Below are 27,484 nucleotides of genomic sequence, written 5' to 3'. Positions count from 1 at the left end.
AAGGGTAGCCGGGCCCCCACCCAGGACCTCCCTGGGACCTGGATGCCCACTGGGACCCGGACGCCCAGTGGGACACGGGCATCGCAGTGGGACACGGGTGCCCAGCAGGCACCTCACGCAGCTGCGGCCTCCCCACGGCGCCGCGGGCACCCGCTGGGGCACGGGCAACCTCACCAGAACATGGCGGACCCCCCCCCCCGCCCCCAAGCCACGGCCACCCCAGGGGGACACCGACACCCACAGAACACCTCCATGGGACACGGGCACCGCGGTGGGCGGGGGGGGGGAGCGGCCTCGGGCGCTGCGTCGCCCCCCCCTGCCGGCTCCCCCCCCCCCTCCTCGGCGGGGCGGGGCGGGGCGGAACGGGCGGGCGCGGCACCTCGGCGCGGCGGCGGCGGTTGGCGGGGGGACGCGCGCGGGGCCGGACCGCTTCCTGCCGCGGGGGGGGGGGAGAGAGAGAGGGGGCCGGCGGCGGCGGCGGTGGTGGTGGCTGGGCACGGTGCGGCGCGGCTCGGGGCGCTGCTGCGGACCCCGCTGCCGTGGGTGGGTGAGTGAGGGACGGGGCGGGGGGAGAGGTGGCGGCGCGGTCCGGTCCCGCCCGGTCCCCTCAGAGAGGCGGGGGGGGGCTGGAGGGCTCCCCGGGGCAGGGGGGCTGCGGCCGGGCACGTCGCTGCCCCGCGGAGAGCACCGGGCCGGGCTTCCTAGGCCGGAGCGGCCCTTTCCGCGACTTTTAACGGCGGTTGTGAGGGGGTTAAGCGTGATGCGGGTCCCCGGGGTTAAGAATAAGGTAGTGCGCGCCTCGTCGGCTGTGTTTGGCGGGGGGGGCTCGGCGCAGGCCCGGCCGCTGTGCTCCGGGTGGGAGTTACGTCGAGACGCGGTGCCGAAACCGCAGGAAATCGGTTCATACCCCCCTGCCGGAGCAGCAGGAGCAATCTGCAGCGCTGGAAGAGAGCAAGTCTGAGCGTATTCCTGATAACCGGCAAGCTGCTGCATTTATGTTTGCCCGATAATATAGCTGGAGAGCCGTGCGTATAACAAATATAAGGTCGCTCGTTCACGTAGCTGTACGTGGTTGTGGCCCTGTTTGCAATTTGAGTTAAATTGTGTCCAAAATACCGTGTTGTTTTTGGCCGCAAGGCTCCAGCCTGCCAGTGTCCTCCTGCTGAGGAGGATTTTATTCTTACCGAAATTAAGTTTTCCTGTGTTAAATGCGACTTGTGTTTTTTAAAAGATATTCGGTCTTATTCTGTCATTGCTTTTCCTATAGTCTTACTGTTTTCCTGGTGCTGGTTTCATTTTTGGGTAGGGAGACGTTTGTGAACATCAACGTGGGAACAGATTATCCTTCTAGTCTTTTAATACATGACAAAAGATTACGCTTAGTGCTTTAAATAATGGTGTAATTAAATTTATTCCAAATTGAATAGTCATTAAAATGAAATCAAGATGACAGATGCCCTTGTAAAAAATAATAATTAAAAAAAGGTTAATCTGTGTTTGAAATAGAAGTTAGTATTTAAATGTGGAAGGACTCTGCCATTTGCAACTGTTATTTCTCTCAAAAAAATTTTTTTTGACTGGAATTAGTGAGCACAGGGAGCATCATTAATCCTTGCAGATGTAGCACCATTATTAGCATCACGCTAACCTCTGGGACACACAGTTATCTTCAATTTCCAGACCTACGGTGGATCTTTTATCAAATACGCCCTACAGCGTAGCTGCTGAGTAGTGCTGTGCTGTTTGTCAGGTACCAGCCTGCCTTAAATTTCTGGTAAATGTATGAGGGAGAGAGTTCTCCTGGCTCTGATCGAGGTGTGAAAGAGAGCACCCTGTTATTCTAGATTGTATGTATAATATTTTTTTCTTTGCTAAAGTAATTTTAAGGATTGAGGTTGGTGGGCAGTTTGCTGAGTTTATGATGTGTGTGTTCTGTTTGCCTAAAGAATCATTATGCAGCTGTGGCAAAATTACTTTTAATGATGATTGTATTTTCTTCTGCTTTATATTCTCTGCAATCTAGACATCGTTAATCCAGGCTGTGAATTTTACAGCTGGATAAGAGCTTGAAGGCCTATTATTACATGGATGTGGTCAGTTATGCTGTCCTCCTAGAGTCGTATTGAAGGGAAGAAAGAAGGCACTCTCGCTGTAGAATATCACACTTCTTATTTCTTTTTTTCTTGTCTTAGATCAGGTGTTGAAGCATAGGGTGAAGGTTTCTCTTCACGGTGCATGGACGGAAAGCCAATGCGCAGGTAAGATGTGAAGAAGAAAACTTTTTTTTTAACCTAAGTGTGATAAATCATATGACTTCATTTCATAAGTACTTAGACCGTCACTTATTTTTATTTCTTAATTTTATTAAGATCTGGCTAGAAAAACTAGAATATAAAGCATTTGTCTTTATTCCTTTGTTCTGTGTATTTAATTTTCAGTACTTACAAGACCAGATGTCTTTAAATGATTATGCTTTAGGGAAAGAGAGTATTGAAGATAAGTTGTCATAATTCTCTGCTTTTTTTCCCTCTTGATTCGCTATCATGTTTAAAATTCATTTTTTTTTTAAATCACTTGTGTTCTGACTCTGAAATAAACTGCCTAGGAATAAATTTAAACTTCGTTTCTGAGGTGTGTTATTTCTACCCTGACTAACAGAGTTTTGCTCCTGTGATGGGATGGGGTCTCAGGTGAAGAAGGGACTTCTAATTATGGATGCCAGCTGCTTCAGTTCTGATGAGCTGAGGATACAGCTGAAGCTTAATTCAGGGAAATTCTTGCTCTTGTTATGTCAGAAACACTCTGCCCTATAGAAGGAGAGGGGAAAAAAGTTTGTCACAGTAAATCGGGATGGTGACAAGCTGGCAAACAGATTTATCTGCTAGTTCTGGTTGCTTTTCACTATCAAACGCCAATCCCATGGCAATACTTAACAGCAAACGCTTTTGCCTCTTGAAACAGAGTGTATGGAAGCCAAGTTTCCTAAAGTTTTGCACAACCAAATGAAGTAAAAAGAATTTGTGCAAATCACCTAGTGTGTCTATAGCCTTTAGGATGTTAAAAGTAGGGAAACTTTATTAAAAGCATACAGCATACAGTTCGTTTTATTAAAAGCAAACATTAATGCAAGAGAAGACAAGGGATTTTACCACAGCATTTGCAGAAGTGATTAGCCTGAGTTCTGTACTGTAGCAGGAAGCAAGAAATAAATACTCAGTTAAACCCTTGTAGAATGACGCTATGTCGTTAAATTAAACGAACCCTTCAAGCACAACAGAAAAGACTGTTTGTGCCATTGCTTCAGTTAAGCTAATAATGAATAAACCTTGAGACATGACACAGGCATCCCTGGCGCTACGTATTGTTCAATATTTTGCCAAGATAAGGAGTGTGTCTTAGACAATGAGGAGCTGCCTAAGACTTTTTACAATGAGTTCCTTTTTCTCCAAGACAGATTTAGTAGTAGACAAGATCTCTTCAATCTCGGTCTTTTACAGCTGAGGCTGTTTAAATCTTCTTAACCAATGCAAGACCAGGTTTTTTAGGTTCTTATGTTGTACTCCATTTATCAAAATGCTTTCCAAAGGAACATCAAATTGGTGACTACCTTGATGTGTCTTTTCATTTACTGTCTTTTATTTTTGTGTTCCTTGTGGAAAAATTGAGGCTTTAAATTTTTTTTTTTAGTTTGTCTGCTCTTTTCTGCATGTGACATTGAGGCAGAGGATGAAAGTGCTAAAGTTTGTAGTTCATAGGTCTTTTTTGCGTTTGTTCTATGGCTTCAGACTTGCTGTTCCAGAGGTTCTGTCTGCCGCTCGGCCTGGGGTAGTTTTGGTGATGGACAATAGCACTGGGCTGAAGAAGTGGAGGTTGTCTTTTGCAGTTCTGACCCAGGAGTTTCAGGCAATTTTCTTGCTATTTAAAATTTGTATCGTGGGAGCATCCTAGATCTTTCAGTACCTTTTCGTTTTTTCTTTCTGCTCTGATAAGCCAGTACAGAGCATGGATTTACAGGTTTGATATATGTACAGGAACTTTATTTTTTTAGACCAGCCCTTAAGCTGATCTTTGTGCCCAGGTGTGTTGTAGTGCTGTAGTCTAGCCTGATAAATATAGCTCTATAGTGGGCTGTGGGATCTTCAGATCCTGAATATACTTGTGTGTTGAAAGGGCCTTTGTGTGGGTTGTTAAAATTCCCATTTGTTATTCTACTGTTTATTTTAGCAAAAAATGATAAAAGTTTTCTGATTGGATTTCAGGCTCACAGGTCTTTCTGTGGAGTCCAGCTAAGCAGCTGGGGGAGGGTGTCTTCTTGTATCCTTTCGCTCAGGCCTCTGCAGCTGCGTAATCCTGTATGTGAGAGCCCTGTCATATGCCACAAGACGAGTGGAGTCAGGCTTGGTCAGTACTGTGTTAGTAAATATGGTGAGTTGGTGTACAGTACTCGGTGGATGAGAAGTGCAATCCTAACACAAAAGGAGTTGCAGCTGTTCCTATCAAGATTACAGTAGAGAAAATGCAATGAAGTTCAAACAGGATTTATCTTGCATTAGAAATGAAGTGATAGTTGGGGCAGGCTGTTCTTTCTCGCTGTCAAGGAGCAGCGAGAGCAGGCTGCTTCGCAGAGGAAGGTGACCTGGGAGCCAAAGGTGACAGCGAGGCAGGCAGGGACCTCACAAACAAGGAGGGCAGAGCAGATTGGATGACAGTAACGAGCATCAGCCCAGAGTCCTGTGATTGTCAGCAAGTCTGTAGTGACGAGGCAGGGCCGAGGTCAAGCCAGGAAGCCAAGTCAGCAGGTTAGGATCGGAGGGGTATGTGGCCAGACACAGGCAGGCTTATAACGTGGTTCTGGTAAGGACACGGGCTTGAGCATAAACGCAGCTCCCAAGCAAAGTGGGGAGGTCCCTGACTATGCTTCTCCCAGCTCTTTCTCATCCACCACTTTGCCCAGCAGTCTGGTTCCCCATTACAGCAGCACCATATCAGAGCACACAAACAGCCAAACCCTGCTGATGGGGGAGAGACTGTGGAGCCTAACTGTGCTCTTGGGCCTTCATGCTCGCTTGGAAAGTTAACTAGCTCCACAGTCATAGCTCTTCCCAAGATGAACCGCAAAAGTTTTAGGAAGCTTGTTGGAAAACTGCAGTAATGGCCTCATCTTTTTGCATATGGACATTGTCGTTCTTGGTGGAACTGAGAGTTCTCTGGGTTTGGTCAGTGAAAAATCAAACTGAATGTAAATGAGAACATATTCACCAGATCTTTGAAGTTCTCATTTTCAGTAACGTAAAATGATGTCGCAGTTAGGTTTATTTGCTTGTTTGCCTAACTCAACCACACTGAGAAGGTACACCTAAACCTTGCTGTTCAGGTAAGAAATGAAATCTGTGGTATTTTTACTAACAATTAGAGCTTTAGCTAACTAATTGCTAGAGTTTTGGTTGCCACAACTGAGTATTTTCACTTAATGGGTAGTGTTTTGTATCTTAATTGGTAGTGTTTTGGTGGTCACTTTTGTTGTTCGAGGTATCACATTTGACTGAGGCAAATCTAAAGGTCTTTGTGTACCAGCATTCTTCTGTGATGACTTTAGGAAATGCTTTCTTGGTGTATGCATTAAATTCCAAGCTAGGCGTTGACAGAAATCGCTAGCGGTGTGATTCATTATCTTCTTTTGCTGCTAAAATCCATTGCTGCTGGAATCCACTAAAGCAACGTCTGATTTTTGTTTTCAGCCTGTGACTTGTTCTTATCATAGGCCTTAGGTCAGCCTAATGTTTTCTGCTAAAACTGTGTTAAGGTTTACTTGTATTCTCACAGTAAAACATACCTGCATTTCCTGCATTTTTTTTGTTTATGTATCTCTGACCTGAAGGTTAAAGAACTATATGATAGTATCGGGAAGTATTTCTCTTAGATATGTGGTCTTAGGTTTTTTTTTTTTTTTTTTTGAACTTTTTAAGATGCTGCTCTGTGCTGTAAGGATGGATGTCTTATAAATGCCTGTGTAAATGAGTAAAGTTCTGGCATAGCTGAATAAAATGGAGGCAGAGCAGCCTATTTATTTAGCTGACTTAGTCTTGCAGGCTGCCTGTGTTCCCGTTTGTACTTTTCAGCAGTGTGCTACAAAACTGATCCTTTGTCAGCTCTTTCTTAATCCCATTGTATTTGCAGATTTCCCCAGCCCTGCATTTTGATGGAAGCTAATCCCGGAATATCTGCATAGCTGAGTGTGAATCTTTTATCCTTGCATACACATTTTCTCTCTGATCATCAACTCTCTTTAATCACCCTGAGTATTCAGGAGCAGCTCTTAGCTCTGTGTGTGTGTGGGGGGTGGGGGGGGAAAAGGCAGCTAGGCTAGCATGTGAGAATCAAGTGCTGCCTTCTGTCTTTCACACCTCTAAGCTACTGAGTCATCGTTTCATTCTCTGTGCATATATATGCATAATGCACTCATAATGCAGTTAAATTATTATCCTTGTGGAGATGCATGCCATCAGACAGTGTCCTTTTAATTTGCACTTCTGTGCCTGTGCGTAGCAGCAACCCACAGTGCCTAACATCAGCATCTGGTTTGATCCAGAATGGAAATTCCCAAGCCCATTGATCGCTAGCTTCTGCATTACCCAGAGATAAGTTATGGGTGAATCAGGAGTACTAATTTGATTTTTTTTTTTTTCCCCCTGTCCCTCTCCATTCAATTTATTTTAATCGTTAACTAGCACTTTCTTTCCTTGAGGAAGGATACCAGCATTTTTTTTGGTTTATGTATGTTTTAGCGTGAGAGTACGAGTAAGCTTTAACATAGTTTAGCAGAGGACATTAGGTGCCAACGTATAAGCACTCAGATGAATGATGATGGGAACAGTGCAGGAATGTCTGTAGTTCTTACTAACAAGACTCCTTTTCAGTTAGTTAATTTAAAGATGTGTTTAATGGACTCTAATTTGGGGAGAAAATCCTGTTTCGCCCTAGCTAGGAAAGGATTAGGAAAGGACTGGGATTTCTACTGCCCAAATTCAGCCAAGCAATCATGTCCTAAAGACAATCTACCACTTAGCTCTCAATGTCAGCCAAGAAATCTGGATGGTGAGACTGACAAGGTACACTATATTACTTGGGGGAGAATAGGCTTGCCCTAATCTGTTTTGTAGGCAGAATCCGTGGCACTCCAAAGAACTCTTGAGCTGCTTTAGGGCTGTTTGGGAGTCTTTTATGTTTGAGGAAAGCCTAGTATGTCTTTGGGGATCCTGCTCTCCAAAAAGAGGTCCTGTAGTGGAAGTAGACCCTCCTTTGTAAGCTGTGATTGCACGAAATGGGTTTTTGTTTGAAGGATGCTTGTGCTGCGCTTAGAAGATGCTTTGACAGAGAGCCTGGTCAAGACAGAATTATAGTAGAACGCGTCTTACTCATGGTTATTTTTTTCTTAGGGGTTTGACCGGGATTTTATTGTGCTTTGGGGGTTTCAAGCTCTTTGGCTTGCTTAGCAAGAGCTAGATTCTGTATGAGGGGATTTTGTCACCACGTTTTGAGTCCCTTTCTCTGTCTCCTGGTAGAGGGATTAAATTACCCTGGCCTAAGCTGCTAAGGACTATGAAAGTAAACCAGTTAGGCAGGTAAATTAATCTTTAGCCAAGATTTCCTGGGTTTTTGTGGGGGTACCATTGAACTTGGTTTGCATATGCTACTGTGAGGAGAGTTTACCCGCGTTGTGGGGAATTTAGCACATCTTTGAAAACGATTGTCAAGCCTCATAAGGTGGATTTGGGTTGTGAAGGAAAAGGGTAGGGAGAGGAGAGGGAAGTGAGAGGCAGTATAACAGCAAAAGGATTTGTCAGGGTTGTCAGAAAAGGAGAACAGTAACAGATATAAAAAGGATAGAGCAGGGATAAAAAACCAAGGTATTTAAAGTACAGAGGCCGAACAGGAGCAAGCAGTAAAACCCAGAGGGGAGACCCAGCTGGATCTGTGTAGCCAAGATATGAGGGAAAAGGCAATGGTCTGAAACATCTGAATTTGATGATCAAGGAGAGGGTGTGGAGGGAATGGGAAACCAGTCCAAGATGCAAGTGAATAATTTGAACTGCTGCAAAGAGACCAATTTCCCTGTGGTTAGAAGGTGCATTTGACATAATAATGAGAGGAAAGGATGTGAGTTATTTTTTAATTCTTTCCTTCAAGCAAGCTGCAAAATGCATTGAGCAATGGCAAAGTGAAGTTATATTTCTTTTCCCCTCTTAATAGGGGCAAAGTGAGGTAGTGACAGCTCACAATTACCAGTATATCAAAAAAAGTTGGAAGTGGGTAAGATATATTGGGTCTTTCAGTGCGTCTCCAAGGGCCAGTGCATTCACTGGATAATTGATAACCATCAATATTCTGCTACTTTGCTCAGTGTACTTTAATTGCCCTAAATGGTAGTTTTCCTTTGAAGTGGGAAGAGGCAAGCGTTCTCTATTTTTTCATTATTTTCATAGTAATTGAAATCTCACTGATGCTGATGCATCTTTTTCATAACTGTGCATATATGTGCCAAAAATTCAAATGTGCTCCAACCATCCAAAATGGCATCTCAATTAAGTACATGGTGTATTTAGCATGCGCTGTTATCACAAACTCAGTCTGATTGCTGAAAATAGAATTAGGTTTAATTCTTTTTATTTAGTACTGAGCTCAGTCATAATGTGGCAGTGAAGCCTGGTACGTAGGCAGATGTCTTTGCAAAGTGAGGTCTGAGCTGTGGCATCTTGGTTCATCCCCGCGTTGTTGCGCTGATGAGAACGCTGTATTGCTGCCAAAGGGCTTGGGGCAATACTGCGTTCCCTCTTATTCTTTCATATTAGTAGCATACCGAGTGCAAAGTGTGATCTCATTATGTTAGTGTAGTGCTGCTGTAGAGAGGAGGATTTGCACTTAAGCTGTGGCAGGGCTGACGTCTGCTCAGGAGCATGAGGGAATAAAGGAAGGGTACCTGAAATCTTAAAGGAGGACAGCGAGTAGCTGCAACATCGCACGTGGACCTGGAGTGCAGTACTTTTTCCCTACTCTGTGCTGGAAACTCAGTTTATATATCCCCAAACGGCCCCTCATTTCTAAAGCTGTCATCTTAACTTTTTCTTCCTTTCATGGTAGGTTGACAGTTGGAAATACTTTGTTTTGATTTTTTTTTTTTTTCCTGGTTGGCCTAATAATTTTGATTGCCTTCTGCAGTTCTTAGTCTATCGTTCTTGGGAAAGATTAACCTTATTTTGAAACATGGGGAAGGTGGATTGTGTTGAAAGTGTCTGTAACTCAAGATAAAAGTGAAGAGGTAAATGATTAAACGGATGATCTGTGAACCTGAAAGATATTTGTCGTAGGCTGCAGGGCACTTTAAGTTACTGAAGCCTGCGTGGCAGTTTGATATGCTCAGATATCGCAGTGATAAGTGGCCCCGTCGGAAAGGCGGGTGGAAGAGCAGAGGAGTTTGGTTAAAGCATATAACTGGAATTCTTTACGGTGGAAATCCATCTCCAGCTCTGTCAAAGAAAACTCCTATGACGTTGTGCACGTCGGTTCATCTCTGCTTCGAGTCACTATCTATGAAATGGGGAAAATGTTTCTCTACCTCACAAGGCTATAATGAGGCTCAGTTAATAAATATGTATGTGTACTTGGATATTATGGCAGTGTGTCATAGAAAGCATATAAAAATAGATATAAATATAAGGCTAGTTCAAAATGGCGTTTGTTTATTTCTAAGGACGCTTTGGTTTGAGACGAATTCTTTTTTCATGTGATCACGTGTGTTTGTTTCCACATTCTAGCTTGGGCTGGGGTCACTGCTGTCTCTGTTTTCGTAACTGGCATGAACCATAGAGCTGTGGCTGACATTTAGTGATAAATGAGTTGATGGTGGTCCTGCCTTATGGCTTGCTCCATTGCAGGTGTACTAGTACTCGACCAGGAGAGACCGGAATGGACGTGACGAGCCGTTGCACACTTGGAGATCCTAACAAACTGCCAGAAGGGGTGCCACAGCCTGCTCGTATGCCCTACATCTCTGACAAGCACCCTCGACAAACTTTGGAAGTCATCAATCTTCTGCGGAAGCACCGGGAGTTGTGCGATGTGGTGCTAGTAGTTGGTGCTAAGAAGATCTACGCCCACAGGGTGATTCTGTCAGCCTGCAGTCCTTACTTCCGAGCCATGTTCACTGGGGAGCTGGCAGAGAGTCGGCAGACAGAAGTCGTGATCAGAGACATCGACGAAAGAGCCATGGAACTGCTGATTGACTTTGCGTACACCTCTCAGATCACTGTAGAAGAGGGGAATGTCCAGACCTTACTGCCAGCTGCTTGCCTTCTCCAGCTGGCTGAGATTCAGGAGGCCTGCTGCGAGTTCCTTAAAAGACAATTGGACCCTTCCAATTGCCTGGGCATCCGAGCTTTTGCTGACACTCACTCTTGCCGTGAACTGCTGAGGATTGCTGACAAGTTCACACAACATAACTTTCAGGAGGTAAGACGCTAGCGTGCTGGAATAGTGGTGTAAAACTCATAAATGTGCCCTGTGAGAGCTTTGGCCAACTCGTTTTGTGTTTCTTTCCAAATCCTGCCTTTCTCTCTGTCACATATCCGAATATTAATAGGTGCTAACTGTTGGTTGGGGAAGAGAGAGAAGAGGTACTTGAAGGACTGTGTTGCACTAATATTTTGTATGTGATCTGTGGCATTTCTTCTGTTAGAGTTCTGCTGTGAATGCTACATGGAAGGCAGGGCCGCAGGCACTAGTTGGTGTTTGGTACTGCATGTGGCATGGTTGTACAATGGTGTGACATCCCCCCTCTTTGTTCAGGATTCAGTGTGATTGGAGGGAAGAGGGGTATTTAAAGTACTTTAAATTAAAAAAAAAAAAAAAAAAAAAACCACAAAAAATTGGTGTTGAGTTTAGGGATTGGAAACGTGAGGTGTGCGGAGGAGAATACAGCAGCCGCAGTGGGGTCTTCAATTCCCTTTGCTGAAGCAGAACCGGCTCTTGCATTTATTATTCAGCAGAAATTGTTTGAAAGTAATTCAAGTGTGTAATTTCATAGGTCACCCAAGTCTTTCACTTTCTCAATTCTTCCTTGAAGATTTTTTGGGGGGGAAAAATCGCCAGCTACTAATTCAGGGAAGAACCAGCATAGTAGCATGGGATTCTGTGAACAATACTAGATGAGAAGAGGGGTTTTTACTTATCCATTGCACCAAGCTGCAGAAGAGAGACCAACACTTTAAAATGGTGTCATTCCTGAACCCTGGATGGAAGGGCAAGAACATATGTGTGTTTTGTAAAGAGCTGCTTTCTAGGAGTGCTCTAAGCATGAAGGTCTGTTCCCCGGTAGAGAGATTTGTCTCTTACCTTCTGTAGGCTCTGGACTTTTCTATCCTTTGGAACAGGTAGGCTGCTGGAGAAAAATCTCTTCTTTCTACCTGCTTACAGGCCCTTTCCAAAGGGAATAACTCCAGAATCAACTTTTGATGCTAATTTATTTTCCTCAAAGAAGTGGCAGCATGTAAGTGCTGTGATTGATTGCAGCTTGCACACTTTCTTTTTTATTCTTCTGGGAAACAGACTGGAATTTTATTAATTTCAGTCAGGTAGTACTTAATAAAATCATGAGCAGGAGCAAACACAATTGAACTTGACTGTCAGATCCATTGAAGACAATACTTGATATCTAATTGTAGACACGTGACGTCAGCATACTCTTAAATCTGCAGTAAATATGACTTTCCTAGCCATAAAGACTAGAAAAATGACTTTGCTATTTAAGGTAAGAGTTCGGGTTTTTTTTTTTTGTAGAACTTAGTGATTTCCCAAAAGCCCTGCATTCAAGCCCTACATTGTAGCTGGCCATTTCATGTGCTTCGTGCTTGTTCTGCATTTTCTTTTCTTCTGCAGTTTATTTTTTTGGAGCAGGATGGTAACCAGATGGTCGTTTATTTTCAGTGCTTGGTGGTTTTAATGGTTAGAGCTATGTACTTCTCATTATTACATGAGTAGGGCATGCTTATAAGCCTCTAACTTTTTTACAGCGCAACAATTTTGTATTTAAATGTTTTAGCGTTAATAAATGCAGCTGGAATCTGAAACTTCAGAGCTGCTTGCTGTGGGGTTCTTTCCTTCTTTTGCAGTCTGTCACAGGCAGCTTCCTATCTTCCTTATCCCTGTGAAAGTACATGCAGGCAACAGTTTTGGACTCTAGAAAACACTCTTCCTCTCGGCAATGCTGCGGATTCTAATTTACTTAATTAAATCATGGCCCCCAGAAAGTAATTGGTTAGGTTAGAGCGCTATCTGCTTGGCCTGTGCAGGTGGTATTTAGCTGTCCCCTTCAGTGTCCCAAGAGCTTAGCTGCTCTTCACCCCTAATGATGTCTACTTTCCCTCCCCCTATTTCTCTGCAGACGGTGCTAATGGTGCAGCTGGCTGGGATCACCATCCTTGCTGCTGCTGTATTTCTCATCTGGAGAGCAGACTGGCGATCCCTTATGGAAGCTAGTGACTTGGCTACTTAATCCTCTTCCGTGTGGAGGTTGAGAACTGATACAAAGCGTTCCCTCCTCTGCAGAGGCTGTATGGGCATGCTTCCTCCAAGCTGGCCAAAAGGAAAAGGAACATGAAGTGGATGGCAGTGTAAAATATTAAGCGCTAGGCATCGCGCCAACCCATGCAGTTACTTTGAACGCAGTCCGAATTGCTTCGTGTCCTCTGCTGTGCTAACCTCTAGTTCTATTAATTTTTATGTGTATTGCTGCATTACATCATTAACTTCTTCGTAAAAGTGTTTCTCCAAGTTTTCCATTCCCCTCAATTTAATTTGTTGCCTAAAACCCCTAGTGAATCTTGTGCATGCAATGTGAAATGGTTCTGTTAACGACTCCGCTGTACAAAAACAGCCTTTGTGTTTTTTTGTTCGATCTCTGGCATCTGTATGAAGGGGAAAAAAATATACCTGGAGATGACCGACTTGTACTGTGTTGCAATGGACAAAAATTGCGGTCCATATTATATTCTGACACTTATTCTATCTGTATGTAAATGCCCTAATGAACATAGTACTGTAATTTTTCCTGATTTTGTTCAAAGTGAAAGAAAATGAAACCCCTCTGGTTTTTTTTAGTGCTGTAAGCTTCCAGTAAGCAAGTAGTCAGACCATTAATATTAGTCAGATAATTTTTAGTGTCCTCATAATTAAGCCAAAAATAAGACTAAGCATCTTAAATGGTCTATACAGTAAAACAAATAATTAACAAGTGGCACAGCAGCAATGACTGGGCTTGCGGAAGTGCTAGCAGTACTTTTGAGTTTTGTGAGGCCATTGGTATGACGGTGTCTTGTGAGGGTGGAAGGGAGAGCCTGGAAGACTGTCCTTAGCTCATAAACGTTATGTCATGGACCTCTCTTTTCAGAGTCTGAGGCTGCGTTTACAGACTATCAAGGTAAAGTTCAGACACAAGCTAGTCTATGTAGAAGGGAGAGGGAGACTGTGCAAAAACGCTGACATGGGTCTTTGTGGGCAGCCTGGTTTTTGCTCTAAGGCTGAAGAAGTGTGTAAGCTAACTTTGTTGGGACTCACTGCTCCCTGAAAGCCCATAGCATCCTAGAACAAAGTCCGGTAAGTGCCCTTGTTGTCTTGTGTCTTTCTTTTCAGCAATATTTGCTGTTAGCAGCAGCTTGGCTATTTTTTGCATGTTCATTCAGTGTTCTCGAGTCAGTTCTTTAATTAAGAGAACCACACAGCTGATTACTGCTGAGATACATTGTCTTTAATACTGTTATTTCTCTTGTGTTCACGCTGCGTATCTATAGGTCATAGACTTGTAATGTAGTTGCAAATTACTGGGAAAGGCCAGCATTCAGTTATTTTCTGTCACTGAACCTCTGCAAGGTTTCAGGCTACAGACTGGGGGTGCTTGCGAGGAGGTTGAACTGGCAATCATCAGTCAAACCGTTTCTGCAGCTCTTTTAGATCTTGCACCCTTCCCATTTGCCTGATATGTGGGCATGAAACGGGGCTGTGTTTTAGCTCTGTAGCCGCTTGACGCGGTCTCCAGGCTGACTCACATGTGCTTTGTGGTGTGTTGTATGAAGTGTAGGGTCCTCTAGTGGCAGCTCAGGCCTCCTGAGGAACTTGGTCGCTATCTTGGGTACTGAAGGAATTAACATGTTTGCAGATTGTCAGTGGCTTGAATTTCACAAGAGATCAGTTCTTGGGGGCCTTAGGAGGCTCTGATTCCCTCTTACGTGTGTTTGGACTCGCGCATACTCTCGGTGTCTATTTAGAGCAAATGAAAGAGAGACGGGATCAAATGAGTCCATCTCCTTGCCCTGAAATATTTGCTGTTCTGCTACAAATCAGCATTTGGGAAGATTTTCCCATATTCTCTACGATGCCTCTGGTAACTTGTTTCTGAGACTGTTATTTTTGTACTCTGTTTCGGGTTCACTGTGAATGAAACCTCTCTATTCTGATACTGCTTTTCTGTCAAATATTTACCAGCTGCCTAACGCTTTTATTTCTGCTTTATGTATTGCACGTGGCAAATGAGAAGGCTGGTTTTAAATAAGGGCTTTATTTTTTCTAAATCTTTGAAACCCGATCAGTGCATTCTATGGCTTAACCTTTCAAAAGCAATCTACAGAACTTGTATATAAAAAATTTCCTTTCATTTGCATCGCCATCTAAAGGTGTCTTTTGCTTTGTTGGGGACTACATTCTGCTCTGTGCAGAGAACCCTTCACTCGTGTTGATGTCAGTCACAGTGAAAGGTTTTTGGCATTTTGCTAGATCCATCCATTGGGCTCTAACTCAAGTGGACTGTCTCTCCTTTAGCCTTGCACTGAAGTGCAGGCGTGGCAAACGGTTCTGGTGCTTTGACCACTGACCTTATGGTTTTTTTATTCCTTTCTGTTTAACCAGGTAATGGAAAGTGAGGAGTTCATGCTGCTTCCTGCCAATCAGCTCATAGACATTATATCCAGTGATGAGTTAAATGTTCGCAGTGAAGAGCAGGTGTTCAATGCAGTGATGGCCTGGGTGAAATACAGCATTCAGGAGAGAAGACCCCAGCTGCCACAGGTAATCTTGAGCGTAGTAACAAGTGAGACTGCCTTATCCAGGGGAGGACTAATGAGGGCTGAAATCTTGGTGCCTCGGCAGTGTCACAGTTCTGAACGCATGTGATGCCACAGTAATTCTCTCTGATTTCCATATGGGTTGAAAGGCTTGCGTTTTCCCATTCATCTAGGCTGAAAGTAGCAGCGGCCAGACACTTCAGTAGGAGCTTTATTGAATTATTTCCAGGTAGGACTTGCCAAACTAGATCATTCCAGCAGTCAATCTGGACAAACCTGCCTGGATTGCTTAAGGTACTATAAAAAAAAACATAGTGGAATTGAAAAGGAGCTTGTCTTCATTGGAGGTATATTTTTAACCTCTGCTGGTTGATTTATGCCGCAGCCCTCATGATCTTATGCTGGAGCTTGTCAGAATGCTTTTATTGAAATACGATGTTTCGTCTGAAGCCAAAGCATTTCAGAAAGATGTATCCATTCTGACAAAGCTGTCAGCCAAAAAGCTTCTGAAGTCTCAGGCTTTCTGATCAAAAGAGGTGAGAGACTGTCTGCCTTGGCTTTTCTGCTTTGGAAATAGATGTTAAGTACAACTTTATTTAATGAAAGGCTTTTGAAAGTTGTTAAAGAAGGAATCGTTTTCCTCAAGCTAGCTTATTAATACTCATAGAGCTCTGCCTTTTGTAGGCCCCTCTGTGTATACCTGCTTATGTCTCTGAAGTCTAAGCCTTTGTGAAAGAGGAGTTATTTGTTATTGTTCACTTATTATACAATACCACTTACGTTTAAGAGGTCTGAACACCTCTTAATTGGTGATAAAACTTCTAACTAAGCTAGTGTTTCAGACAGATGTATTGGTATCTGCAGTTTTGTAAAGGTTTTCATTTGATAGCCAACAGCCTATCAGTCTTTTGAACAGGACAACCCACTGTAAACAAGCTATCTGAATCGATGTAGTGGACAACTAGAATGACAGTTTGAATATGTAAATGATCATGCTGTTTGTTTGCCAGCGGAATTGCTGTTTATCAAAAACTTGCTAGCCAATAACTAAATAGCCAATAAGTTGCGTTTAGCTTCCCCTTATATCTATGGGGGTATATGTTTTATCTACAGTGGTGCTTTTGTATTGTAGGTCCTGCAGCATGTTCGCCTGCCACTGCTGAGTCCCAAATTCCTTGTGGGTACGGTGGGCTCTGATCCACTTATTAAGAGTGATGAAGAATGCCGGTAAATCTCCTCAGTGATTTACAGAATGGGATTTCATTGTATGGGTGCCTTATTTGTATCTGTTCTCTAAAATTGTGTTGATTTGCCAACGGTAAATGGGTGTTACCTCTCAATTTCCTCTTTGCAACTGGGAGGAGAAGAGATGCAAGAAAGCATGTTTTCTCTTTGTTTAATAATCAATAGTATGCCCTAGAGGAAGATTTTTTTTTTCCCTTTCACGTTTTCAGTGAAATAGCAAACTTTGAGTATGCAGTTTGACTCTCAGTAAAATATCCTTCAGTGGATTGTTTTCCATGTCACCTTTTTTGTTTCTGTAGTCATGGCTTTTCAGTACGCCTCACTACTTTCATGGCATTCATGATCTTGTCGTGGCTTAAAGTAATGTTTCTGTAGCTGAAACATCTTGCCTTTGATAAGTGAAACAGCACCCTGGGACTGGAGTCTGCTATTTCCCACAATGCTAGCGCAGGAAAGCTGTAATTTCCTTCTCTTACAATGTAAATCTTACCTTTCTGGTTCTGCCGAGTTACGTTACGTATAAAGCACTCAATTTTTTTTTTGTGCTTGCTGTAAAATTTTTTCGGTGGATGGACTCAACTGCTCTCTTTCTGAAAAAGCCTTCATGTTGGAGGAATTCCACGTTTGTAGAGGGAAGGAGGACTCTTTTCTTTTTTGTTTTATTCAAGGGTTTGGAATATTAAGATTAGTCCAGGTGACAAGTCTTGAATGGATGGACAGTGTGAGCTGGCCAGAGCTGATGGAGAAAATATTCATCAGAAGGGTACTATCTCCATCTGTTGGTCATGTGTGTGTATTATGTATTTGTGTGCTTTTCAATTTCTTTTTTGTTCATAGGCAAAACCACTGACTTAAGTTTTAGCTTGAGGCAGACTGGGTTTTTCTTTTCTGAATTGTAAGCCTGACAAATCTCTCATCATAGTCTTTTTATCAATCTTTATTGCTAGTAATATCTAATATTATCACTGGCCAAATATTGATACTGGTCTACCACTGTGTCACTGTGAACAACTGATGAATACTTGGGTGGCAATGTATGTTTTCACTAGAGCTATTCATGCACTTATGTAGTTTGTGAATAACTGAAGTGCATGACTAGTGCTGGCTGCTGTTACCATCAGTTTTGATTTGTACCTTCTCCTGAGATCGCTCTTGTGCGTACATTTGGAACTAATGTTTTCCTGTCTGGCACAGGGACCTGGTGGATGAAGCTAAAAATTATCTGCTGTTGCCCCAAGAGCGGCCACTGATGCAAGGACCAAGAACTAGACCGCGCAAACCCATCCGCTGTGGAGAAGTGCTCTTTGCAGGTGTGTATAGCTGTTACTGGCTTAGGTCAGGAGACTTAAGTCTATGGGTTTTCTGGTGATAGTGCTCCTGTAAGACCAGACTTTACAACTTATTCTTTCTGAAGTGGCATGTGCATTAGTATTTGGTGGTTTGAGTTAACTTGCACTTTCTTATGTGATCTCTCTGGTGTTAGGGATGCCACAGCACTTTTTATAGACTAGCACTTCCAAGCTTTTGTTAGTCCTTTTGAAAATCACGCTGTTTTCTAGTGGTGTTCCTCAGGATGAGTAACTCTGAGAGGTGGGCCTCCTGGGTTAAGGCTGACAAAATCCAGAGGAATTATTTAGAGTAGGCACGCATACAGTACGTGAACGTGATGCGTTGTCATGATACTATTTCTTGTGTTTGGTTCCTGCAGTGGGGGGCTGGTGTAGCGGGGATGCAATTTCCAGTGTGGAGCGCTATGATCCTCAAACCAATGAGTGGCGGATGGTGGCTTCCATGAGCAAAAGACGCTGTGGTGTTGGAGTCAGTGTTCTGGATGACCTCCTCTATGCTGTGGGAGGCCATGATGGTTCCTCTTACCTTAACAGTGTAGAAAGGTAGGTCTCTGTAGGGCTGATGCTCCGAGTGTTAGCTCTGAGTATTTAAACCTGGTGTAACCTCTTAAACAGATCCATTTCGCTAGTTGTAGTGATATTTTGCTGAAAGCCTGAAATTTATATTAATGTTATCTACATTTCCTTCTCCCTTGCTTACCTCTTCAGTGTTGTATTGCTGTACTGCTAAACTACAGCCATAACAGCTTGTGTTACATTATCCAAGACATAGCCTTTGGTATAAGGAAGGGATATGTAAGAGGTAGGTCTCACTGTAATTGATGGGAGAAATGATGGTCTTGGTTAACCTTCTCCTGAAATTGCTGGTTCGCTCTTAGCATTGCTGAGGAAGGTGAGGTTAAGGCATGTATTACTTAATGTTGAAGGAAAGCATTCAGGCATTTTGTTGTGGAACGGTGACTAGAGAACTATGGAACCTTGCAAATACTTTTACAGAAGGAGGACAATAGGTCAGATTTAGACCTCTGAAAGACACGAGTTTTGTTAACAAGCTTTGTAAAACTTCCTGATTCCAGGAGCTACATATTGGCAGTCCCCATGCCTGTGAGCCACATGACTTGAGCGCTCCTAGTGCTTTAAATAAACTTCAGTCCTCTAACAAATCCAACGGCTGTACGATGCGTCTCCTTCTTTCCTGAGGCTCCCGTTCTTTCCGGGCATCTTCTTGCATGCTCCCAGCTTCCCAGATCAGGATCCCAGCCTTGCACCCCCCCATGTCCTGCACTCTTTTCTATCACACACCATACTTCCTAGTCTCTGGGTTCCCAAGCCAATCCAGTTCCCTCATCTTCGTCTAGAAGTGCAGGTCCTAGTGCTGTCTGAGTTCCTGTGTGGGCTGCAGAGAACATACAGCAGAATAGCTCTTGGCACTGCTGTTTGCACAGAGGCAAGTTACCACATGTCAGCGAGTCGCTGGTAACCTGCTCTCTTGTGAACCTGTGGTTTTGATCTGCAATTTGAATCATCTCAAACTGCAGTTTGAACATCACTGGAATGACATGTATTGGATGCATTACGTTATCTGAGGACTTTCATCCAACTGCCTTATAAATAGCTGAGACGCAGTTCAAACTTAAGATAGGCAAGTTCCATTGCCCCAGTAGCTCCCAAGTGTGGGAGAGTCTGACGCTTCCCGAGACAAGCAACTTTGTGCTCTTTGGTATGTTTTTCTAGATATGATCCGAAGACCAATCAGTGGAGCAGCGATGTGGCCCCCACCAGCACCTGCAGGACCAGTGTTGGAGTTGCAGTTCTTGGGGGCTATCTCTATGCTGTGGGTGGCCAAGATGGTGTCTCCTGTCTCAACATTGTGGAAAGGTATCTTGGGGGGAAGGGGGGGGGTGGCACAGGGAGCAGAGGGCCTTTTAGTAAGGTACAGATGAGATTGAGAGGAGGAGGTAAATGCTGTACAGATTTCACGGGGATTTTTTTTGGAGACGAATAAGGGCATTCTGCTTGTCCCTTCGTGAAGATATCTATGCTTTACTGAGTGTTGGTGTTTATTCTTTTGCCAGGTATGATCCGAAAGAAAACAAGTGGACCCGAGTGGCTTCCATGAGCACCAGGCGTCTGGGAGTGGCAGTAGCTGTTTTAGGGGGCTTCCTCTATGCAGTGGGAGGCTCTGATGGAACTTCTCCTCTCAATACTGGTATACCTTTTGCTGTGCCTCACTGCAGTCATACTTGTCATGGACTTGTGTTTTTTCTGTCCAAGGTGTTCCTGGATGTCGGTTGAATATTTTAGTGGTCAGTTAGCTATGTGTTTTCTTCCTTTGAACATAATTTTGCTATACAGTAATTCACTGTCTAGGTTTCTTATTACCTTTATTACCTGGTTGTATGTGCCTTCTTCCCCCCTCCCCCCCCCCCCAAATAAGCTGCATCTGGCAGTGTGTCTTGAAGACAATACTTTGCTCATTTGCTGAGCAGTTGCAAGTGCGTCTCTTTCCTGCAATAGCCCTTTATTGTTATAGGAAGGAGGATGTGATAGGTCACAACTACTGCAAGATGAAAATGCAGATTAGTTTGCAGCACTGGCCAGCTCATTCTTGAGTGAAGATGCGTTATGTGATTTGACTATGTAGCATTCCAGGGATTGGAGGCAGGAGAGAGAATAGCCAACCTTTTATAGAAGGAGAGCATTAGAGTCGGTGATTACAAACTTGTACATCATGTTTTTTAGTTTGTGGGAATTGCAGTGTCTTAAAAGTTGAGCAGTGCTTTGGATGCAATTTCAAAAGTGCTAACTCCCACTCTCCACCAACCCTGTTGTCCAAAGTTGTGTCATTTCCTCTGCAGTGGAACGCTACAATCCCCAGGAGAACCGCTGGCATACGATTGCACCCATGGGGACGAGGAGGAAGCACCTGGGCTGTGCAGTATACCAAGACATGATCTACGCTGTAGGAGGCAGAGATGACACCACAGAGCTCAGTAGCGCAGAGAGATACAACCCTCGAACCAACCAGTGGTCTCCCGTTGTGGCCATGACATCGCGTCGGAGCGGAGTAAGTTTGGCTTGGTTTGCCTGCTTATGCTATGTCTAACCGCATGATGAGAGCACTGGGTAGACTGTCCTCTTGTGAGATTTCTCTCTTGCTTCCTCTACCTGTTCACCCCTTCCCTTTGAGGGAGATGTTTGTAAAAAGGCAAAACTCTAGCAAAACTAGAGGGTGAAATGGTAGCAATGTCATAATGTGGAGAGTCAGGTGTTTAATATGCTGGAGGATGTATTAAGTATCCAGTAACCTAGTCATTTTCGAGAGGTTTTTTTTAATAGTTTTGGTCCCTTGTACTGAGTCAACTACTTAGGCCTGAAAGGGAGGAGTTCTTTCATTTTTCACTTGGTGAAGTAGCCATACTTCATATGGGGAGACTATTGGTGAGCAGTAGCAAAATTAGCACCTGGATCTTATTCTGTATTTCACTTTGGATGACTTAGAAGATGAACATACCTGCTTGCACAGAAGAGAGTTCGGAAACTAAGCAATCACTTGTTTAGATGCAAACTGTTAGTTAAGTCTTTTTCATTGTCTTGTGAGATGTGTGTGGAAGCAGAGTTTCCAGGCTCTTACCTGGAGCGTTGCCTCTCTTCACCGTATCATGTGGGTATGGGGAATGACAGTGCGTCTTCATCGACTGCTAATCCTCCTGCTTTCTGCAGACGTGTGAACAAAAGATTAACATAGTGTTTTAGTAGTCATAGTGTTTGGGCAGATGCAGATGTTATGAATATTTATCATTAGATACTGGTTTATATAGCAGAGAGTGGATTAATTCTGTATGTTAGTATTTCAGTGTCTGAGGCAAGTATGAATCATAACTTGAGCGAGTACTGTTTGGGGGGGCAGGGAACATATACTTACTTTCTGTCTCAAAGCGTGTAGTACACAGTTCAACGTTGTCCTTTGTAGTTGCTGATCAGGTGTTGACTTTTCGTGAGCTTCTGTATTTGCTTTTTGTAGAATTTGCTAAATAGATGCATCTTTTTTCTGCAGCCCTCTTGTTCTCTTTGGCTTCCTCAAAGCTAAAACAAAGACCCTTTTACATAGTGTTCTTGCCTTATTTTCTGTGCTGTGCCAGGGTGTTTTCATTGGAGGCGGTCTTCCTAGACCACAGAACAACTTGAGATTTCAGTAACTTTGTGCATCTGTAGAAAGATTAAAATAGAAAGCAAGGCTGGAGGCCAAGGTGCTTACAGATGGTTCGAGTTCCAGCCCCAGAGGAGTAGTCCAGGGGCTTGCATATGGTTCTCCTTCAGTTTAATCAAGTGTTCCAGGCCGTAGGCTGGTAGATACTCTGACGTGTGCCGTGTTTTGTCAAGAAGCTCCATCCAGGACGTAATAAGCCTTGACTGATAAAGGTTTAGGCTCCGATGTATCTGTATGTATTCAAGCAGTTCTAGTTCTTGTAGCTGGTAATAAAGGGAGTCCTCTGCCTTTTCTCTGAAAGATTCTGTATTTTGAGATCTATTTCTAACTTGTAATTTGTTGTTATTTCAAATCCAGTGTTTGGATTATGTGGCATTCTGTGCCAGGACGTTCTAGTTAAATGCATTACAGGCTACTTTGTTTATCCTTTTTCTTCCCGCAAAACCTCTACTGCAGACTGTGCCTTTCCCCAAACCTGGTTATTGAATACCTTTCTATAAATATTTCCATTGTAACCCTTGTTTTCAGGGTATGTGGTAAAGCGTCACAGCTGAATAAGTACTATTTGTGATGGTGGTTTTCCAGGTTGGCCTTGCAGTGGTGAATGGACAGCTAATGGCAGTGGGGGGTTTTGACGGCACAACGTACCTGAAGACCATTGAAGTGTTTGATCCGGATGCTAACACATGGAGGTAACCTTAAGTTTGTGAAATAGTCAAATAACAACTTCCAGCTGCTGCTGCAATCCAGCCAGTGGCTGGAGCTGTTCTAGCCAAATTAGAAATGTGACATCATGAGGAACTTAGGTGCAGTAGCCTGCATGACAGTCATGCTGCGGCTTGCTGGCTTACATGAAAGTATATGAAAGACAAGTACATGAAAGTATATGTTCTGAAAAATTGGGAAGTGGGTAACTTCCTTCAGGTCTCCACACCTCGTTATTCCTGAAATGCAGTTCAGGACTGAGAAGTAACTATGTAAAAGGGATGCTTGCTGCTCACAGCACTTTACTGAATATTGACCTTGCATTAGGCTTGTATCTCTGAGTCACTGGTGCTTGGCTACAGAACCTCTCCCTCACAAGATAACTCTTCCATATAAACATGGATAGAAATCAAACACTTTAATATCACAGTACACCATCTAGACATGGCATTCCCACATCCATGACTACTGGAGTAACAGGCAGTTGAGAAATACTTTCTTGCAGATTTCTGCTTGAATTCTAGCCATTAACTCCGTTTTAAGTAAAACAAGAACGGATTTTTCCATAGGCTTTTTCCATCTGAGGATCTCAACAGATTTAACCAGCACTTGGTAAATAAAGTCTCATTGCATCTTTTGCAGGTAGGAAAATGCTGCATAGGAAGGTTGCTGAGACCCAGAGAAAGTAAATGACTCAGCAAGTTTGCTGGGTAACAAGCAAAAGACAATGCTAAAAATCTACTTTGTTTCTAAGTGCTGCTTTTGAACTTAGAAAAATGGGCCACACTGAAACAGATCTGCCCCTTCTGTTTATTTTGGATTGAGTCTGCTCCTGCTTCCCAATAAAAATAAGACTGTCCTTAGCAGAAGGAGCTCACAGTCATGATGTAGAATTCAGCCTACTCATTTTTGGCTTTCAAGCTGAGGCTCTGATCTCCAAATCTTTCTGGAGGGGCTGAAACAGAACAATTTGAGCCTATGGTGTTTTTCACATTTTTATCTGCAAAACAGCCATTAGAAGAATTGTATTTCATTTATGAACTGAGATGATATGAAGTTTCTGATTGGAAAATATGTATTGAACGGAAAGGTTATTTTTCCTATTTCTTTTCCAGGCACAACTTGCACTTGAAAGCAATTGCCTGTATATTTATTCACAAATCTGATCAGTGCAAAGTTTCAGGCTCTTATTTATATTCTTGATTTTAGTAAACTGTCAGGTGTGGGGACTAGAAGGAAATTAACGTCTTTATTCTTTTGAGTTTAGTAATACTAGAAAATTAACCCTTTCTTGCTGAGATAATCTGTCATGAGCAGTGTAGGAACCTGCTCTTGTTTGCTGAATTGTGGACAATGCCTTTTTGAAATGCATAGAAAACCAGCTGAGTAGAGAGTCATATGTATTTTGGATTCCTTAGCTGAGTGGTTTCAGCTACTTAGAGCAACCATAATGATAACAAGATGTTTAGAGTTATTGCCTGGGTTAGTGTTTGCAGAAGTTTAGGCAGCTGTTCAAGGTATTAGTTTGTTTTCCCCACTGAATGCAATACAGCTGACCAACGTCTGAGGTCTTCTCTTTCTTTTGTTTGCTGGACTACTTGCTGCATGAAGGGTTTGTTTTTTTTATTTGTGTAGCCCAACTGAGAAATGCTTGCTATGCAATTTGGGATTAACAAATTGCACTGGTAGGAGTTACTTGAAGAACTTGCCTCTCTTGTTTCTGCCAGCAGACTGTAGAGGCATGGAGAGGAATATACAGCTGAAATGAGTAGGATACCGGAGCCCAAAGAGATCAGATTTCCATATGAAATGCCAGCACTGTTTCAGTAACATATCTTGGAGAAACAGATGGTGCTTGGGATGTGTTACATCTCGGTGAGATCAGCTGAATGTAGGGTATTAGAAATGTAAAAGAAGTTAATTAAATTGGAAGTAGCAAACCTGTCTTTGCTCCTGTGTAACCCAAAAGGTAGCCCGGGGTAAGCTACAGCCAACAAGGCTCCTTTCTATCATGCATGCAACCAGACAGAGAGAAAGTAAGCGATTACTTAAGAAACGGAGAACTGCTGAGCATCAAAACAAGAAGCCGTTCCTGTTTTTCTAGAGAAAGATATGAGCAAATACAGTGTATTTACCTTAGAAATTTGTACAAAGACTGCTGCCCTGCTTAGGCATTGTGATCCACTTTAACCAAAGGCTAAGAATGGTGTAGTGGTGCTTACAGGGGCTGGTTCACTCTTTCCCATAGCAGCTCCGTGAAAGAGCTGAACCAGCGTGACCACTGGAGCCTTGTCTTTGCAGGTTGTACGGTGGAATGAACTATCGGCGGCTGGGAGGAGGCGTAGGGGTTATCAAAATGACACACTGCGAATCCCATATATGGTAAGCCTCAAGAGGGAGGGAGACCCCTTGGTTCTCGTTCCTAGAAAAACTGAAGAGACTTCTTGACACTGGACCTCTTTGCAGCTCTAGTACGAACGGTCTAGATCCAATGTAACTCTGCCAGTGACTCTTTCTATCAAATTATAAAAGTGACTTCTGTGAGTGTGCGCCCAATGGAAGACCACGTTGTCAGATTCCAGGGAACCACTGGACAAAAGTAGAAGTGTTGCTTATGTCCTTTATTTTTTCTAAACAGTCTACATTTTTGAATAAACCAAACTGCAAAAGTCGTTATAGTGTAAACAATGCTGATGTAGGGACTACAAGCTATGCTGGGAGTCTGGCAAGAGGAGGGTTTCCCTGATTTTCCCTCCTACTGTGAGCAGTAGACATGGCAGGCGTGCAGTGGGTGAAAGAGGAAAGTGATACAGAAAACATTGCTTTTGCCTTATTTACAGAGAGCTTCAAAAAAGTACTTGACCTGCAAGGTGCCACCTTTGCACAGAAGCTTTTCTGTGCACAGAATATATTTATTTTTTCATTTAATTTGTATCATGTATTTTCTTTGTATTGCTCACAATGATGATAATTCCAGCTTTTCATATGCATATGTATGTGTGCATATATATTTATATATGTATATGTGCATGTGTATGTGCGATTTGAGTTTTGACAAGCCGATGGTTAGGGCAGGGCTATGTCCTGCAAGATCTTGTGGTTCCAACCCTTGTGGTATGTATTAGGATCTCTTAAGAGTACGGGAGAGCTGTGAAGATGGGTGCCCCGAGTATCTTTTTAGTCTTGCTGGAGGCAAGACGTAGAACTGGAACTCTCATCTATCGACTGAATCAGTGAAGTGCCCAAAAAGAGGGTGAGAGTGAAAAGGATTTCAAATGATGCCTTTTTACTGTACAGTGTATGGTACAAAAGTTCAGCTTTTGTCTCTCCCCTCACCTGTATATGAACCTAGAAACAACTAGTTATTGCTCACTTGCAAAATCCTGTTCTCACGCTGCCTGCTGGATATCGGTTCTTGTGTGAAGCTGGTATGCAGGTACCATTTGTTAATTCTGACTAGTCTAGATAAATGCTCACTTCTCAGGTTCTTGCTCTAATGGCAGACCCACAGTCAGCTCCTGCTGAAAAATGCTTAGACCAGCATCGTCTTAGCTGCCCTCCTGCCTCTTGTCAGCGTCTTTAGAATTCCTATTGTAAAACACTGACTGTGATGAGATGGTGCCCACCCTTTTAATGACTTTTATGCACTTTGCCTGTGTTTGTTTTAGAACAGGGAAAGGTATGAGGCTCATTAAAGAGACTTTGGAGGGGAGGGACTGTTCACTGGCACTGCAACTGTTATGTTTCAGTGAGTTGCAGAGGCACCTGGGGCTGGAGGGGAGGAAGGAGCAACTCTACTCTAGACACAAAGGTTCCGACACGTTTGCCTGTACTGAAACTTCCACCCAGTATGAAACAATGACCTGTTGCACTTGATGTAACTTTAGACCTTACTAAATCTGATTTTTTTTTTTTCTTTTAAAGAGTAAGAGGACTGTAAATTCTTGAGATGAAGAAGGCAGTGCTGCCATCTTAAGTTCTTTAATGTCATGGTTTGATTCGTGTAACTCGGCATTTTAATGTGCTTGGATATAGTAAAAATTACACTACAGTAATAAATGGGTCATTCAAATTTTTTTAAAAGCCCCTCTCTTCCCCTAAAGGTTTATTCTTGTGTTTACATATGAAGATCATTTGCACCTTTACAAGGAAATACAAGTATTCTGTAAACAAATGTTTACATGTACCATTTATGCTTTTTTCTAGCATGAGTAACTTGTATAAATAGTGCTATCTTAATAAATTTCTTCTATGCTGTTCTTTGTTTGTTCCTTCAGTTGAAAACAGCAGACTGTGTAAAAGCACTGTTTGTAGGTACAGTGAATCTTTTTTTTTTTTTGATACTGGTGCTGCTTGAAGCACTGCTCAAGCAAAATGGCTTAAAACTCTGCTGTTCCATGTTACCCTCAAATACTTTAGAAGCACATCATTCAGAACCAGATTTTTCTGAAAGAAAGTAGCTGTAATAGCAGGCCAAATCTAGCTTTGTTGACAACCTGAATTTGTAGATGACCACATAAAAAGAGAAGGAAGTTGCCCTTCACTCCAGCATTGCCCTGCAGGTAGGCTATAGTAGATACTGCACATAACTAACAAAGCAACAGCTTAGCAAAGTATCAATCTTAAAAGCTGAAAATGCCTGTGTTCTATACATGAGCTCTGCTGTGGAGTTCTCACAGGTTTTATATGCTTTCTTTGTGTTCTTAAGGCTTCACTAGACTTAGTTTACAGATTGTGCATGCAAATTGGTTGGAAGGCTGAGGATTTGACTTAGAATGTGAACATCTTGGGGTTAGTTTCCTGATCAGCTAAGTACTGGTGGCAGGTATGCCAGTCTTTTCTGAATGGAGATAGCAATAGATAGCTAA

General features: G+C 43.0%; 2 protein-coding genes across 6 annotated transcripts in view; one reads left to right on the top strand and one right to left on the bottom strand.

Annotated features, from left to right (window-relative positions):
* Positions 1-27,484, bottom strand: part of ALDH9A1 (aldehyde dehydrogenase 9 family member A1) — a 193,394-nt gene that overhangs the window by 65,309 nt on the left and 100,601 nt on the right. The window lies entirely within an intron of this gene.
* KLHL20 (kelch like family member 20) lies at positions 411-26,875 on the top strand. Of its 5 annotated transcripts, none has more exons than XM_068951833.1 (13): positions 411-547; positions 2,193-2,258; positions 9,933-10,506; positions 14,953-15,111; positions 16,240-16,334; positions 17,547-17,662; positions 18,061-18,244; positions 19,436-19,579; positions 19,777-19,910; positions 20,560-20,768; positions 22,497-22,603; positions 24,918-24,998; positions 25,083-26,875. In XM_068951833.1, exons 2-13 carry the CDS (start codon positions 2,236-2,238, stop codon positions 25,111-25,113), a joined length of 1,857 nt encoding a protein of 618 aa, XP_068807934.1. In that variant the 5' UTR covers positions 411-547; positions 2,193-2,235; the 3' UTR covers positions 25,114-26,875. The 5 variants fall into 5 exon arrangements, with proteins under 5 accessions (XP_068807934.1, XP_068807935.1, XP_068807936.1 ...); XM_068951834.1 differs by having other exon boundaries at positions 420-543; XM_068951835.1 differs by having other exon boundaries at positions 441-547; positions 2,198-2,258.

The sequence above is a fragment of the Struthio camelus genome, chromosome 8, assembly GCF_040807025.1.
Source record: "Struthio camelus isolate bStrCam1 chromosome 8, bStrCam1.hap1, whole genome shotgun sequence".
NCBI classification, from domain to species: Eukaryota; Metazoa; Chordata; class Aves; order Struthioniformes; family Struthionidae; genus Struthio; species Struthio camelus.
The sequence above is the reverse complement of the archived record's forward strand: the minus strand, read 5'-3'. Positions and strand labels throughout refer to the sequence as shown.